The 17585-nt window shown below is 45.9% G+C and overlaps 1 protein-coding gene across 9 annotated transcripts in view; it reads right to left on the minus strand.

Annotated features, from left to right (window-relative positions):
* Nucleotides 1–17585, minus strand: part of Nipped-A (Transcription-associated protein Nipped-A) — a 270630-nt gene that overhangs the window by 20048 nt on the left and 232997 nt on the right. For all 9 annotated transcript variants that reach the window (XM_077657537.1, XM_077657536.1, XM_077657532.1 and 6 more), the window contains one exon: nucleotides 1918–2059. In XM_077657537.1, coding sequence (XP_077513663.1) covers nucleotides 1918–2059 — 142 coding nt within the window. The remainder of the gene's footprint in view (nucleotides 1–1917; nucleotides 2060–17585) is intronic.

The following is a 17585-nucleotide window of genomic DNA, read 5'->3' on the forward strand; positions in this document are numbered from 1 at the left end:
AACTTTTTATAATGTTTGCATCGACTGATTTTATTGAAGTAGGTATCATTTTTTTCAGCAACACCTCAGCTACATCCTAAAGCTTTTCAATTTTCATTAAACCGAATAGACTAGCAATTAGGTCAGATCTAAGCTAATTACTCCCACATTGTTTTTTTTTCTCCTACTTTGTTATTCATTCATGACCTATGTGATGACTTTTTAAAAATTTCTTTAGCTTTAGGATGTGCAATGGGCCCTTAAGAATGACAGCATTACTTTAAAACTAGTTTTTTTAATTAAGAAATCACCATAATGGCCCGTAAGAAAAGACCTAAGTGGCATAAATTATTTTGCCATATCTTCATTTCTAGATGAGATATATAAAATCTGAATATATATTTGGGATTAGCATTCAAAGGTATATCTGCATGCCAATTTTCAGGAAGATATGTTCAGAAATAAAAAAAAAGTTTTCAAGACCCTCATCCCCCCTTAAAGAGAGGCACAGACTTGTGTCGTCTCTGGTGAAGGAAAGAAAGTGGATGAGTTAGCTGTCGACTACTGGCTGAACGCGCTGCCAGCTTTGATTTTAGAGTATGAGCCGCGCGACATATTTAATGCCGATGAGGCGGGCCTCTTCTTCAATCTGCGACCGGAGAGGACTTTGTGCGTGAAAGGCCAGGCATTCCAGGGCGGCCAGAAAAGCAAGGAACGAGTGACAGTGCTTTTTCGCTGCACCGCTGACGGCTTGGAGAAGCTGCAGCTTAGCCATCAGGAAGTCCAAGCAGCAGAGGTGTTTCCAATCGGCAGGACGTTTGCCTGTTTTGTACAGAGGGAACCGAAAGGCCTGAATGATTGCAGATTCATTTCGTGACTTCCTCACAAACCTGGACTGTAAAATGGAATAAAAAATCGAACGATTCTGCTTTTTGTCGACCAGTGTTCTGCCCACCCAAAGCAAATGATTTTCAACAACATCACAGTTTCTTGCCAGCAAACACTACCAGCCATCTGCAGCCACTAGACGCTGGAATCATTCGTAACGTTAAGCATCACTTCAAAGGACATTTAGTGAGGCGTCTTTTGTCGAAAATTGAGCACAAAGATGTGCATTTGAGGATAAGTCTGTTAGGTGCAGTGCACTTCTTAGCCATGTGTTACGACAATGTGACTGCAGGCACAATCTCGAATTGTTTTAGAAAATATGGATTCAACATGGGACCTGATCTGGCTCCAACAGAAAATAATCAAAAGCCCGGTGAGGATTTCACGATTCAAGGCTGGGACAGTTTCACAACTCAAGTTTTCGGCTCATGACTTCTTAGCCGTGGATGACAATGCTGCTACATGCGGGTTAAGAACCATCGAAGAGTTAATCAATGAAGCAGACGGAGATGAACTCGAGGAGCCTGACAGTGATTGTGAAGATGCCGATGCGTCAGAGCAACAGCCATCACTGGCAGAAACCTTTCACGCTCTTGATGTCCTGCGCCGCACCGTCAGTGCCGCCAATGTGAGCGACGAAACTGCTGCACAGTTTTACGTGTTTCAGACAGGGCTGGTCAGCGACATCGAGGGCAGGAAAGTGCAGAAGTGCACTACAGACTTTTTTGGACGGATGTACTTCAGCATAATAAAGTTTTTATGCACTTTCGTGTTGAAGTTGGCCTGTTTTGTATCATACGAATTCGGGATCATACGAATATTTCGCGAGCTCCCGAGGAATTTGTATCATCGAGATTTTACTGCACCACTGTCATAAAATGGCTTGCTGACCTAGTTCTCTCTTGGAATAGAATCTCAGGTGATAGAAATTTCGGCTGCAGCCTGACTGACAAAGACGCCCACAACTAGCCATGATCATGAGTTGAGTTATCTTTCTAGGTTAGTTCCCGCCATGCAGCACTGACAAAAGGGTGGCCATGAAAACCTCACCTGAGATGTCATCAACATCGAACTTGAAGTATGAGAAGTTCATGAGTCCCGAATCCTGGTGCAGGTACATCATGTCTGGGTTCAGCCGTGTCAGGTGCATCACGAACTCAGCAAAGCCCGCCAGCGACAGCTGAAGTGTGAACTGCACGTTGAGAAAGGAATGCCATGTCAACACACTGCAAGTTATGGCCTTTCTGCAATTACTTTCTCACTGCAAGGCCATTTTATTCATTATTTTCATGTAACATAGATCGCAGAACCTCACTGAAATGTTCCCAATTCATATATCCGAGATCGTGAGCAATAAAAGTCACTTAGATTAGCACTGTTTTTACTTCTGGCTAATACTTTTCTGCATAACATGATTCCTTAGTAAGTACGCTCATAACTTGGCAAGTTCTGATCCTACAATAAGTCCAGTGACCAATGTAAGTGCACTAACATAGGAGCTGGCAGAGGCCTAGGGGCGTGCGACATCAGCAAAGCTACAGGGGCGGTTAGACAGCCAAGGGTGGCTTCTTTGCAGTGCGTCATTGCAATGGGGATGGAGCACGAAAATACAGGCATGCAGTCTGGGGTAAGCATGTGCAAATGGTGGTTTTTTGGTTTGAAATGAATTGGAACCTAATACTACTTTTCTTCTAATAACTTCAAAGCGAACATTTTGAATACTTCTAGTACACAAACGGTTGAATGACACAACAGGCATTTTAAAAAACATGCATTTTTCGAACACATTTGGCCATTACATGAAAGAAGAGAATTAAAGAGAGACTGCATCAAACTTTATCACGCTCATTGAAGCTGTGTCAACGTCATGCAAAAGTGGCCATTGGAAAATTGGAGAGTTGGCCACCATGTGGAGCGGACAGCTGACATATTTGTGGGGCATGAGACCTGTCTATAAGAGCCCCCTGTGCCGGTCTTAACTGCGACTGTGTCGTTCAGCAGCTGTTGCTTATAAGTGACCCCTCCATGGACACCTGCTAGGCAAATGCACTATGCAGTGCACACCCGGCGCCACCCCTTCGTCAAGCATTGGAAAGGGGCACCCGTGCCAATGTGCTTCGTGCTAGCTACGCTTCATGTTCACGCTGTGACTGCTGCATCTGCAGTCAGCTCAAATTTGTACCACCAAAGTCAAAAGAACCGTGTGCTCTCCTATAGAGAAGATTAGCAAAGTGCGATCCGCGGCCGTTACGGCGATCTGATTCTGCAGAGCCACTACGCATGCGCAGATCACTCTGAGGACGACACAAGGTGCCAGGTGTCGGCCAGCTGCTCGCACGCCTACCCCGTCAGGACCAATCTGCGTGTGCGCATTAGCGGCGCATAGAAGCAGATTGCACTATGCTAAATCTCTCTACTGATCTATGCCACCATGCCGGTTACGATGCGTGTGCACCGCAGGTAGCGCATGCTTGCGGCAATAGATGGAAGCATGCACAGACCAGCTCCAACGTAAGCACAAGAGAGCAGGCACGCGGCGTGGAGTCGGGACTTTGGTTACATGCATGCCGCGTTGCCATCGCAGAGTACGAAGCAAGAGTTCCAGAAACGTTATTTGCTCGAAAAGAATACTTCAATATTCCAAAATACCAAACTTTCAGTTCGAAAACAAATATAGAATACTTTACTATACGGCCGAATTCAAAATTATTGAATGCTATTCGCACAGGACTAGACTGCGGACACGTGAAACAAAGAGCACAAGTGCAATGGCAGTTGACTGCCAGTCACTTCTCTGCAGCGCATTAAATGCAATGGGGTGAAGCATCTACAAAAAAAAATACAGTAGTACCCGACTATAGTAAAGTAGCTTGGGCCAGCGAAAAATCTTCATATCAGTTCTTGGTGATGGCATGGCTCTGACTGTGCTCTCTGGCTGCTTACTAAGAATGAAGTATTAGCTTGGACCAGCGAAAATCTTCACTATATGAGTTCTTGATGATGGCATGGCTCTGACTACGCTCTCTGGCTGCTTACTATGAATGAAGTATTGGCTTGGACCAGCGAAAATCTTCACTACATCAGTTCTTGGTGATGGCATGGCTCTGACTGTGCTCTCTGGCTACTTACTAAGAATGAAGTATTAGCTTGGACCAGCGAAAATCTTCACTATATCAGTTCTTGGTGATGGCATGGCTCTGACTACGCTCTCTGGCTGCTTACTATGAATGAAGTATTGGCTTGGACCAGCGAAAATCTTCACTACATCAGTTCTTGGTGATGGCATGGCTCTGACTACGCTCTCTGGCTGCTTACTATGAATGAAGTATTAGCTTGGACCGGAGAAAATCTTCACTATATCAGTTCTTGGTGATGGCATGGCCCTGACTACACTCTCTGGCTGCTTACTAAGAATGAAGTATTAGCTTGGACCAGTGAAAATCTTCACTACATCAGTTCTTGGTGATGGCATGGCTCTGACTACGCTCTCTGGCTGCTTACTATGAATGAAGTATTGGCTTGGACCAGAGAAAATCTTCACTATATCAGTTCTTGGTGATGGCATGGCCCTGACTACACTCTCTGGCTGCTTACTAAGAATGAAGTATTAGCTTGGACCAGTGAAAATCTTCACTACATCAGTTCTTGGTGATGGCATGGCTCTGACTACGCTCTCTGGCTGCTTACTATGAATGAAGTATTGGCTTGGACCAGCGAAAATCTTCACTACATCAGTTCTTGGTGATGGCATGGCCCTGACTACGCTCTCTGGCTGCTTACTAAGAATGAAGTATTAGCTTGGACCAGTGAAAATCTTCACTACATCAGTTCTTGGTGATGGCATGGCTCTGACTACGCTCTCTGGCTGCTTACTATGAATGAAGTATTGGCTTGGACCAGCGAAAATCTTCACTACATCAGTTCTTGGTGATGGCATGGCCCTGACTACGCTCTCTGGCTGCTTACTATGAATGAAGTATTGGCTTGGACCAGAGAAAATCTTCACTATATCAGTTCTTGGTGATGGCATGGCTCTGACTACGCTCTCTGGCTACTTACTAAGAATGAAGTATTGGCTTGGACCAGCGAAAATCTTCACTACATCAGTTCTTGGTGATGGCATGGCTCTGACTACGCTCTCTGGCTGCTTACTAAGAATGAAGTATTAGCTTGGACCAGTGAAAATCTTCACTACATCAGTTCTTGGTGATGGCATGGCTCTGACTACGCTCTCTGGCTGCTTACTATGAATGAAGTATTGGCTTGGACCAGCGAAAATCTTCACTACATCAGTTCTTGGTGATGGCATGGCTCTGACTACGCTCTCTGGCTGCTTACTATGAATGAAGTATTGGCTTGGACCAGTGAAAATCTTCACTACATCAGTTCTTGGTGATGGCATGGCTCTGACTACGCTCTCTGGCTGCTTACTAAGAATGAAGTATTAGTTTGGACCAGTGAAAATCTTCACTACATCAGTTCTTGGTGATGGCATGGCTCTGACTACGCTCTCTGGCTGCTTACTATGAATGAAGTATTGGCTTGGACCAGAGAAAATCTTCACTATATCAGTTCTTGGTGATGGCATGGCCCTGACTACGCTCTCTGGCTGCTTACTATGAATGAAGTATTGGCTAGGACCAGTGAAAATCTTCACTACATCAGTTCTTGGTGATGGCATGGCCCTGACTACGCTCTCTGGCTACTTACTAAGAATGAAGTATTGGCTTGGACCAGCGAAAATCTTCACTACATCAGTTCTTGGTGATGGCATGGCCCTGACTACGCTCTCTGGCTGCTTACTATGAATGAAGTATTGGCTTGGACCAGTGAAAATCTTCACTACATCAGTTCTTGGTGATGGCATGGCCCTGACTACGCTCTCTGGCTACTTACTAAGAATGAAGTATTGGCTTGGACCAGCGAAAATCTTCACTACATCAGTTCTTGGTGATGGCATGGCCCTGACTACGCTCTCTGGCTGCTTACTAAGAATGAAGTATTGGCTTGGACCAGCGAAAATCTTCACTACATCAGTTCTTGGTGATGGCATGGCCCTGACTACGCTCTCTGGCTGCTTACTATGAATGAAGTATTGGCTTGGACCAGTGAAAATCTTCACTACATCAGTTCTTGGTGATGGCATGGCCCTGACTACGCTCTCTGGCTACTTACTAAGAATGAAGTATTGGCTTGGACCAGCGAAAATCTTCACTACATCAGTTCTTGGTGATGGCATGGCCCTGACTACGCTCTCTGGCTGCTTACTATGAATGAAGTATTGGCTTGGACCAGTGAAAATCTTCACTACATCAGTTCTTGGTGATGGCATGGCCCTGACTACGCTCTCTGGCTACTTACTAAGAATGAAGTATTGGCTTGGACCAGCGAAAATCTTCACTACATCAGTTCTTGGTGATGGCATGGCCCTGACTACGCTCTCTGGCTGCTTACTATGAATGAAGTATTGGCTTGGACCACAGAAAATCTTCACTATATCAGTTCTTGGTGATGGCATGGCCCTGACTACGCTCTCTGGCTACTTACTAAGAATGAAGTATTGGCTTGGACCGGCGAAAATCTTCACTACATCAGTTCTTGGTGATGGCATGGCCCTGACTACGCTCTCTGGCTGCTTACTATGAATGAAGTATTGGCTTGGACCAGTGAAAATCTTCACTACATCAGTTCTTGGTGATGGCATGGCTCTGACTACGCTCTCTGGCTGCTTACTATGAATGAAGTATTAGCTTGGACCAGTGAAAATCTTCACTACATCAGTTCTTGGTGATGGCATGGCCCTGACTACGCTCTCTGGCTGCTTACTATGAATGAAGTATTGGCTTGGACCAGCGAAAATCTTCACTACATCAGTTCTTGGTGATGGCATGGCCCTGACTACGCTCTCTGGCTGCTTACTATGAATGAAGTATTAGCTTGGACCAGTGAAAATCTTCACTACATCAGTTCTTGGTGATGGCATGGCTCTGACTACGCTCTCTGGCTGCTTACTATGAATGAAGTATTGGCTTGGACCAGCGAAAATCTTCACTACATCAGTTCTTGGTGATGGCATGGCCCTGACTACGCTCTCTGGCTGCTTACTAAGAATGAAGTATTGGCTTGGACCAGCGAAAATCTTCACTACATCAGTTCTTGGTGATGGCATGGCCCTGACTACGCTCTCTGGCTGCTTACTATGAATGAAGTATTGGCTTGGACCAGCGAAAATCTTCACTACATCAGTTCTTGGTGATGGCATGGCTCTGACTACGCTCTCTGGCTGCTTACTATGAATGAAGTATTGGCTTGGACCAGCGAAAATCTTCACTACATCAGTTCTTGGTGATGGCATGGCCCTGACTACGCTCTCTGGCTGCTTACTATGAATGAAGTATTGGCTTGGACCAGCGAAAATCTTCACTACATCAGTTCTTGGTGATGGCATGGCCCTGACTACGCTCTCTGGCTGCTTACTATGAATGAAGTATTGGCTTGGACCAGCGAAAATCTTCACTTCATCAGTTCTTGGTGATGGCATGGCCCTGACTACGCTCTCTGGCTGCTTACTATGAATGAAGTATTGGCTTGGACCAGCGAAAATCTTCACTACATCAGTTCTTGGTGATGGCATGGCCCTGACTACGCTCTCTGGCTGCTTACTATGAATGAAGTATTGGCTTGGACCAGCGAAAATCTTCACTACATCAGTTCTTGGTGATGGCATGGCCCTGACTACGCTCTCTGGCTGCTTACTATGAATTAACTATTGGCTTGGACCAGCGAAAATCTTCACTACATCAGTTCTTGGTGATGGCATGGCTCTGACTACGCTCTCTGGCTGCTTACTATGAATGAAGTATTGGCTTGGACCAGCGAAAATCTTCACTACATCAGTTCTTGGTGATGGCATGGCCCTGACTACGCTCTCTGGCTGCTTACTATGAATGAAGTATTGGCTTGGACCAGCGAAAATCTTCACTCCATCAGTTCTTGGTGATGGCATGGCCCTGACTACGCTCTCTGGCTGCTTACTATGAATGAAGTATTGGCTTGGACCAGCGAAAATCTTCACTACATCAGTTCTTGGTGATGGCATGGCTCTGACTACGCTCTCTGGCTGCTTACTATGAATGAAGTATTGGCTTGGACCAGCGAAAATCTTCACTACATCAGTTCTTGGTGATGGCATGGCCCTGACTACGCTCTCTGGCTGCTTACTATGAATGAAGTATTGGCTTGGACCAGCGAAAATCTTCACTACATCAGTTCTTGGTGATGGCATGGCCCTGACTACGCTCTCTGGCTGCTTACTATGAATGAAGTATTGGCTTGGACCAGCGAAAATCTTCACTACATCAGTTCTTGGTGATGGCATGGCCCTGACTACGCTCTCTGGCTGCTTACTATGAATGAAGTATTGGCTTGGACCAGCGAAAATCTTCACTACATCAGTTCTTGGTGATGGCATGGCTTTGACTACGCTCTCTGGTTGCTTACTATGAATGAAGTATTGGCTTGGACCAGCGAAAATCTTCACTACATCAGTTCTTGGTGATGGCATGACCCTGACTACGCTCTCTGGCTGCTTACTATGAATGAAGTATTGGCTTGGACCAGCGAAAATCTTCACTACATCAGTTCTTGGTGATGGCATGGCTCTGACTACGCTCTCTGGCTGCTTACTATGAATGAAGTATTGGCTTGGACCAGCGAAAATCTTCACTACATCAGTTCTTGGTGATGGCATGGCCCTGACTACGCTCTCTGGCTGCTTACTAAGAATGAAGTATTAGCTTGGACCAGTGAAAATCTTCACTACATCAGATCTTGGTGATGGCATGGCTCTGACTACGCTCTCTGGCTGCTTACTATGAATGAAGTATTGGCTTGGACCAGCGAAAATCTTCACTACATCAGTTCTTGGTGATGGCATGGCCCTGACTACGCTCTCTGGCTGCTTACTAAGAATGAAGTATTAGCTTGGACCAGTGAAAATCTTCACTACATCAGTTCTTGGTGATGGCATGGCTCTGACTACGCTCTCTGGCTGCTTACTATGAATGAAGTATTGGCTTGGACCAGCGAAAATCTTCACTACATCAGTTCTTGGTGATGGCATGGCTCTGACTATGCTCTCTGGCTGCTTACTATGAATGAAGTATTGGCTTGGACCAGAGAAAATCTTCACTATATCAGTTCTTGGTGATGGCATGGCCCTGACTACGCTCTCTGGCTGCTTACTAAGAATGAAGTATTAGCTTGGACCAGCGAAAATCTTCACTATATCAGTTCTTGGTGATGGCATGGCTCTGACTGCGCTCTCTGGCTGCTTACTAAGAATGAAGTATTAGCTTGGACCAGCGAAAATCTTCACTATATCAAGTTCTTGGTGATGGCATGGCTCTGACTGCGCTCTCTGGCTGCTTACTAAGAATGAAGTATTAGCTTGGACCAGTGAAAATCTTCACTATATCAGTTCTTGGTGAAGGCATGGCTCTGACTGCGCTCTCTGGCTGCTTACGAATGAAGTATTAGCTTGGACCAGTGAAAATCTTCACTATATCAGTTCTTGGTGATGGCATGGCCCTGACTACGCTATCTGGCTGCTTACTAAGAATGAAGTATTAGCTTGGACCAGTGAAAATCTTCACTACATCAGTTCTTGGTGATGGCATGGCTCTGACTACGCTCTCTGGCTGCTTACTAAGAATGAAGTATTAGCTTGGACCAGCGAAAATCTTCACTATATCAGTTCTTGGTGATGGCATGGCCCTGACTACGCTCTCTGGCTGCTTACTAAGAACGAAGTATTAGCTTGGACCAGTGAAAATCTTCACTACATCAGTTCTTGGTGATGGCATGGCTCTGACTACGCTCTCTGGCTGCTTACTAAGAATGAAGTATTAGCTTGGACCAGAGAAAATCTTCACTACATCAGTTCTTGGTGATGACATGGCTCTGACTACGCTCTCTGGCTGCTTACTATGAATGAAGTATTGGCTTGGACCAGCGAAAATCTTCACTACATCAGTTCTTGGTGATGGCATGGCTCTGACTACGCTCTCTGGCTGCTTACTATGAATGAAGTATTGGCTTGGACCAGCGAAAATCTTCACTACATCAGTTCTTGGTGATGGCATGGCCCTGACTACGCTCTCTGGCTGCTTACTATGAATGAAGTATTGGCTTGGACCAGCGAAAATCTTCACTACATCAGTTCTTGGTGATGGCATGGCTCTGACTACGCTCTCTGGCTGCTTACTATGAATGAAGTATTGGCTTGGACCAGCGAAAATCTTCACTACATCAGTTCTTGGTGATGGCATGGCCCTGACTACGCTCTTTGGCTGCTTACTATGAATGAAGTATTGGCTTGGACCAGCGAAAATCTTCACTACATCAGTTCTTGGTGATGGCATGGCCCTGACTACGCTCTCTGGCTGCTTACTATGAATGAAGTATTGGCTTGGACCAGAGAAAATCTTCACTATATCAGTTCTTGGTGATGGCATGGCTCTGACTACGCTCTCTGGCTACTTACTAAGAATGAAGTATTGGCTTGGACCAGCGAAAATCTTCACTACATCAGTTCTTGGTGATGGCATGGCCCTGACTACGCTCTCTGGCTACTTACTAAGAATGAAGTATTGGCTTGGACCAGCGAAAATCTTCACTACATCAGTTCTTGGTGATGGCATGGCCCTGACTACGCTCTCTGGCTGCTTACTATGAATGAAGTATTGGCTTGGACCAGAGAAAATCTTCACTATATCAGTTCTTGGTGATGGCATGGCCCTGACTACGCTCTCTGGCTACTTACTAAGAATGAAGTATTGGCTTGGACCGGCGAAAATCTTCACTACATCAGTTCTTGGTGATGGCATGGCCCTGACTACGCTCTCTGGCTGCTTACTATGAATGAAGTATTGGCTTGGACCAGTGAAAATCTTCACTACATCAGTTCTTGGTGATGGCATGGCTCTGAATACGCTCTCTGGCTGCTTACTATGAATGAAGTATTAGCTTGGACCAGTGAAAATCTTCACTACATCAGTTCTTGGTGATGGCATGGCCCTGACTACGCTCTCTGGCTGCTTACTATGAATGAAGTATTGGCTTGGACCAGCGAAAATCTTCACTACATCAGTTCTTGGTGATGGCATGGCCCTGACTACGCTCTCTGGCTGCTTACTATGAATGAAGTATTAGCTTGGACCAGTGAAAATCTTCACTACATCAGTTCTTGGTGATGGCATGGCTCTGACTACGCTCTCTGGCTGCTTACTATGAATGAAGTATTGGCTTGGACCAGCGAAAATCTTCACTACATCAGTTCTTGGTGATGGCATGGCCCTGACTACGCTCTCTGGCTGCTTACTAAGAATGAAGTATTGGCTTGGACCAGCGAAAATCTTCACTACATCAGTTCTTGGTGATGGCATGGCCCTGACTACGCTCTCTGGCTGCTTACTATGAATGAAGTATTGGCTTGGACCAGCGAAAATCTTCACTACATCAGTTCTTGGTGATGGCATGGCCCTGACTACGCTCTCTGGCTGCTTACTATGAATGAAGTATTGGCTTGGACCAGCGAAAATCTTCACTTCATCAGTTCTTGGTGATGGCATGGCCCTGACTACGCTCTCTGGCTGCTTTCTATGAATGAAGTATTGGCTTGGACCAGCGAAAATCTTCACTACATCAGTTCTTGGTGATGGCATGGCCCTGACTACGCTCTCTGGCTGCTTACTATGAATGAAGTATTGGCTTGGACCAGCGAAAATCTTCACTACATCAGTTCTTGGTGATGGCATGGCCCTGACTACGCTCTCTGGCTGCTTACTATGAATGAACTATTGGCTTGGACCAGCGAAAATCTTCACTACATCAGTTCTTGGTGATGGCATGGCTCTGACTACGCTCTCTGGCTGCTTACTATGAATGAAGTATTGGCTTGGACCAGCGAAAATCTTCACTACATCAGTTCTTGGTGATGGCATGGCTCTGACTACGCTCTCTGGCTGCTTACTATGAATGAAGTATTGGCTTGGACCAGCGAAAATCTTCACTACATCAGTTCTTGGTGATGGCATGGCCCTGACTACGCTCTCTGGCTGCTTACTATGAATGAAGTATTGGCTTGGACCAGCGAAAATCTTCACTACATCAGTTCTTGGTGATGGCATGGCCCTGACTACGCTCTCTGGCTGCTTACTATGAATGAAGTATTGGCTTGGACCAGCGAAAATCTTCACTTCATCAGTTCTTGGTGATGGCATGGCCCTGACTACGCTCTCTGGCTGCTTTCTATGAATGAAGCATTGGCTTGGACCAGCGAAAATCTTCACTACATCAGTTCTTGGTGATGGCATGGCCCTGACTACGCTCTCTGGCTGCTTACTATGAATGAAGTATTGGCTTGGACCAGCGAAAATCTTCACTACATCAGTTCTTGGTGATGGCATGGCCCTGACTACGCTCTCTGGCTGCTTACTATGAATGAACTATTGGCTTGGACCAGCGAAAATCTTCACTACATCAGTTCTTGGTGATGGCATGGCTCTGACTACGCTCTCTGGCTGCTTACTATGAATGAAGTATTGGCTTGGACCAGCGAAAATCTTCACTACATCAGTTCTTGGTGATGGCATGGCCCTGACTACGCTCTCTGGCTGCTTACTATGAATGAAGTATTGGCTTGGACCAGCAAAAATCTTCACTACATCAGTTCTTGGTGATGGCATGGCCCTGACTATGCTCTCTGGCTGCTTACTATGAATGAAGTATTGGCTTGGACCAGCGAAAATCTTCACTACATCAGTTCTTGGTGATGGCATGGCCCTGACTACGCTCTCTGGCTGCTTACTATGAATGAAGTATTGGCTTGGACCAGCGAAAATCTTCACTACATCAGTTCTTGGTGATGGCATGGCCCTGACTACGCTCTCTGGCTGCTTACTATGAATGAAGTATTGGCTTGGACCAGCGAAAATCTTCACTACATCAGTTCTTGGTGATGGCATGGCCCTGACTACGCTCTCTGGCTGCTTACTATGAATGAAGTATTGGCTTGGACCAGAGAAAATCTTCACTATATCAGTTCTTGGTGATGGCATGGCCCTGACTACGCTCTCTGGCTACTTACTAAGAATGAAGTATTGGCTTGGACCGGCGAAAATCTTCACTACATCAGTTCTTGGTGATGGCATGGCCCTGACTACGCTCTCTGGCTGCTTACTATGAATGAAGTATTGGCTTGGACCAGTGAAAATCTTCACTACATCAGTTCTTGGTGATGGCATGGCTCTGACTACGCTCTCTGGCTGCTTACTATGAATGAAGTATTAGCTTGGACCAGTGAAAATCTTCACTACATCAGTTCTTGGTGATGGCATGGCCCTGACTACGCTCTCTGGCTGCTTACTATGAATGAAGTATTGGCTTGGACCAGCGAAAATCTTCACTACATCAGTTCTTGGTGATGGCATGGCCCTGACTACGCTCTCTGGCTGCTTACTATGAATGAAGTATTAGCTTGGACCAGTGAAAATCTTCACTACATCAGTTCTTGGTGATGGCATGGCTCTGACTACGCTCTCTGGCTGCTTACTATGAATGAAGTATTGGCTTGGACCAGCGAAAATCTTCACTACATCAGTTCTTGGTGATGGCATGGCCCTGACTACGCTCTCTGGCTGCTTACTAAGAATGAAGTATTGGCTTGGACCAGCGAAAATCTTCACTACATCAGTTCTTGGTGATGGCATGGCCCTGACTACGCTCTCTGGCTGCTTACTATGAATGAAGTATTGGCTTGGACCAGCGAAAATCTTCACTACATCAGTTCTTGGTGATGGCATGGCTCTGACTACGCTCTCTGGCTGCTTACTATGAATGAAGTATTGGCTTGGACCAGCGAAAATCTTCACTACATCAGTTCTTGGTGATGGCATGGCCCTGACTACGCTCTCTGGCTGCTTACTATGAATGAAGTATTGGCTTGGACCAGCGAAAATCTTCACTACATCAGTTCTTGGTGATGGCATGGCCCTGACTACGCTCTCTGGCTGCTTACTATGAATGAAGTATTGGCTTGGACCAGCGAAAATCTTCACTTCATCAGTTCTTGGTGATGGCATGGCCCTGACTACGCTCTCTGGCTGCTTACTATGAATGAAGTATTGGCTTGGACCAGCGAAAATCTTCACTACATCAGTTCTTGGTGATGGCATGGCCCTGACTACGCTCTCTGGCTGCTTACTATGAATGAAGTATTGGCTTGGACCAGCGAAAATCTTCACTACATCAGTTCTTGGTGATGGCATGGCCCTGACTACGCTCTCTGGCTGCTTACTATGAATGAACTATTGGCTTGGACCAGCGAAAATCTTCACTACATCAGTTCTTGGTGATGGCATGGCTCTGACTACGCTCTCTGGCTACTTACTATGAATGAAGTATTGGCTTGGACCAGCGAAAATCTTCACTACATCAGTTCTTGGTGATGGCATGGCCCTGACTACACTCTCTGGCTGCTTACTATGAATGAAGTATTGGCTTGGACCAGCGAAAATCTTCACTACATCAGTTCTTGGTGATGGCATGGCCCTGACTATGCTCTCTGGCTGCTTACTATGAATGAAGTATTGGCTTGGACCAGCGAAAATCTTCACTACATCAGTTCTTGGTGATGGCATGGCCCTGACTACGCTCTCTGGCTGCTTACTATGAATGAAGTATTGGCTTGGACCAGCGAAAATCTTCACTACATCAGTTCTTGGTGATGGCATGGCCCTGACTACGCTCTCTGGCTGCTTACTATGAATGAAGTATTGGCTTGGACCAGCGAAAATCTTCACTACATCAGTTCTTGGTGATGGCATGGCCCTGACTACGCTCTCTGGCTGCTTACTATGAATGAAGTATTAACTTGGACCAGCGAAAATCTTCACTACATCAGTTCTTGGTGATGGCATGGCCCTGACTACGCTCTCTGGCTGCTTACTATGAATGAAGTATTGGCTTGGACCAGCGAAAATCTTCACTACATCAGTTCTTGGTGATGGCATGGCCCTGACTACGCTCTCTGGCTGCTTACTATGAATGAAGTATTGGCTTGGACCAGCGAAAATCTTCACTACATCAGTTCTTGGTGATGGCATGGCCCTGACAACGCTCTCTGGCTGCTTACTATGAATGAAGTATTGGCTTGGACCAGCGAAAATCTTCACTACATCAGTTCTTGGTGATGGCATGGCCCTGACTACGCTCTCTGGCTGCTTACTAAGAATGAAGTATTAGCTTGGACCAGTGAAAATCTTCACTACATCAGTTCTTGGTGATGGCATGGCTCTGACTACGCTCTCTGGCTGCTTACTATGAATGAAATATTGGCTTGGACCAGCGAAAATCTTCACTACATCAGTTCTTGGTGATGGCATGGCCTGACTACGCTCTCTGGCTGCTTACTATGAATGAAGTATTGGCTTGGACCAGCGAAAATCTTCACTACATCAGTTCTTGGTGATGGCATGGCTCTGACTACGCTCTCTGGCTGCTTACTATGAATGAAGTATTGGCTTGGACCAGCGAAAATCTTCACTACATCAGTTCTTGGTGATGGCATGGCCCTGACTACGCTCTCTGGCTGCTTACTATGAATGAAGTATTGGCTTGGACCAGCGAAAATCTTCACTACATCAGTTCTTGGTGATGGCATGGCTCTGACTACGCTCTCTGGCTGCTTACTATGAATGAAGTATTGGCTTGGACCAGCGAAAATCTTCACTACATCAGTTCTTGGTGATGGCATGGCCCTGACTACGCTCTCTGGCTGCTTACTATGAATGAAGTATTGGCTTGGACCAGCGAAAATCTTCACTACATCAGTTCTTGGTGATGGCATGGCCCTGACTACGCTCTCTGGCTGCTTACTATGAATGAAGTATTGGCTTGGACCAGCGAAAATCTTCACTACATCAGTTCTTGGTGATGGCATGGCCCTGACTACGCTCTCTGGCTGCTTACTATGAATGAAGTATTGGCTTGGACCAGCGAAAATCTTCACTACATCAGTTCTTGGTGATGGCATGGCTCTGACTACGCTCTCTGGCTGCTTACTATGAATGAAGTATTGGCTTGGACCAGCGAAAATCTTCACTACATCAGTTCTTGGTGATGGCATGGCCCTGACTACGCTCTCTGGCTGCTTACTATGAATGAAGTATTGGCTTGGACCAGCGAAAATCTTCACTACATCAGTTCTTGGTGATGGCATGGCCCTGACTACGCTCTCTGGCTGCTTACTATGAATGAAGTATTGGCTTGGACCAGCGAAAATCTTCACTACATCAGTTCTTGGTGATGGCATGGCTTTGACTACGCTCTCTGGTTGCTTACTATGAATGAAGTATTGGCTTGGACCAGCGAAAATCTTCACTACATCAGTTCTTGGTGATGGCATGGCCCTGACTACGCTCTCTGGCTGCTTACTATGAATGAAGTATTGGCTTGGACCAGCGAAAATCTTCACTACATCAGTTCTTGGTGATGGCATGGCTCTGACTACGCTCTCTGGCTGCTTACTATGAATGAAGTATTGGCTTGGACCAGCGAAAATCTTCACTACATCAGTTCTTGGTGATGGCATGGCTCTGACTACGCTCTCTGGCTGCTTACTATGAATGAAGTATTGGCTTGGACCAGCGAAAATCTTCACTACATCAGTTCTTGGTGATGGGCATGGCTCTGACTACGCTCTCTGGCTGCTTACTATGAATGAAGTATTGGCTTGGACCAGCGAAAATCTTCACTACATCAGTTCTTGGTGATGGCATGGCCCTGACTACGCTCTCTGGCTGCTTACTAAGAATGAAGTATTGGCTTGGACCAGCGAAAATCTTCACTACATCAGTTCTTGGTGATGGCATGGCTCTGACTACGCTCTCTGGCTGCTTACTATGAATGAAGTATTGGCTTGGACCAGCGAAAATCTTCACTACATCAGTTCTTGGTGATGGCATGGCTCTGACTACGCTCTCTGGCTGCTTACTATGAATGAAGTATTGGCTTGGACCAGCGAAAATCTTCACTACATCAGTTCTTGGTGATGGCATGGCCCTGACTACGCTCTCTGGCTGCTTACTATGAATGAAGTATTGGCTTGGACCAGCGAAAATCTTCACTTCATCAGTTCTTGGTGATGGCATGGCCCCTGACTACGCTCTCTGGCTGCTTACTATGAATGAAGTATTGGCTTGGACCAGCGAAAATCTTCACTACATCAGTTCTTGGTGATGGCATGGCCCTGACTACGCTCTCTGGCTGCTTACTATGAATGAAGTATTGGCTTGGACCAGCGAAAATCTTCACTACATCAGTTCTTGGTGATGGCATGGCCCTGACTACGCTCTCTGGCTGCTTACTATGAATGAACTATTGGCTTGGACCAGCGAAAATCTTCACTACATCAGTTCTTGGTGATGGCATGGCTCTGACTACGCTCTCTGGCTGCTTACTATGAATGAAGTATTGGCTTGGACCAGCGAAAATCTTCACTACATCAGTTCTTGGTGATGGCATGGCCCTGACTACGCTCTCTGGCTGCTTACTATGAATGAAGTATTGGCTTGGACCAGCGAAAATCTTCACTACATCAGTCTTGGTGATGGCATGGCCCTGACTACGCTCTCTGGCTGCTTACTATGAATGAAGTA

The sequence above is a fragment of the Amblyomma americanum genome, chromosome 3, assembly GCF_052857255.1.
Source record: "Amblyomma americanum isolate KBUSLIRL-KWMA chromosome 3, ASM5285725v1, whole genome shotgun sequence".
Taxonomy (NCBI): Eukaryota; Metazoa; Arthropoda; class Arachnida; order Ixodida; family Ixodidae; genus Amblyomma; species Amblyomma americanum.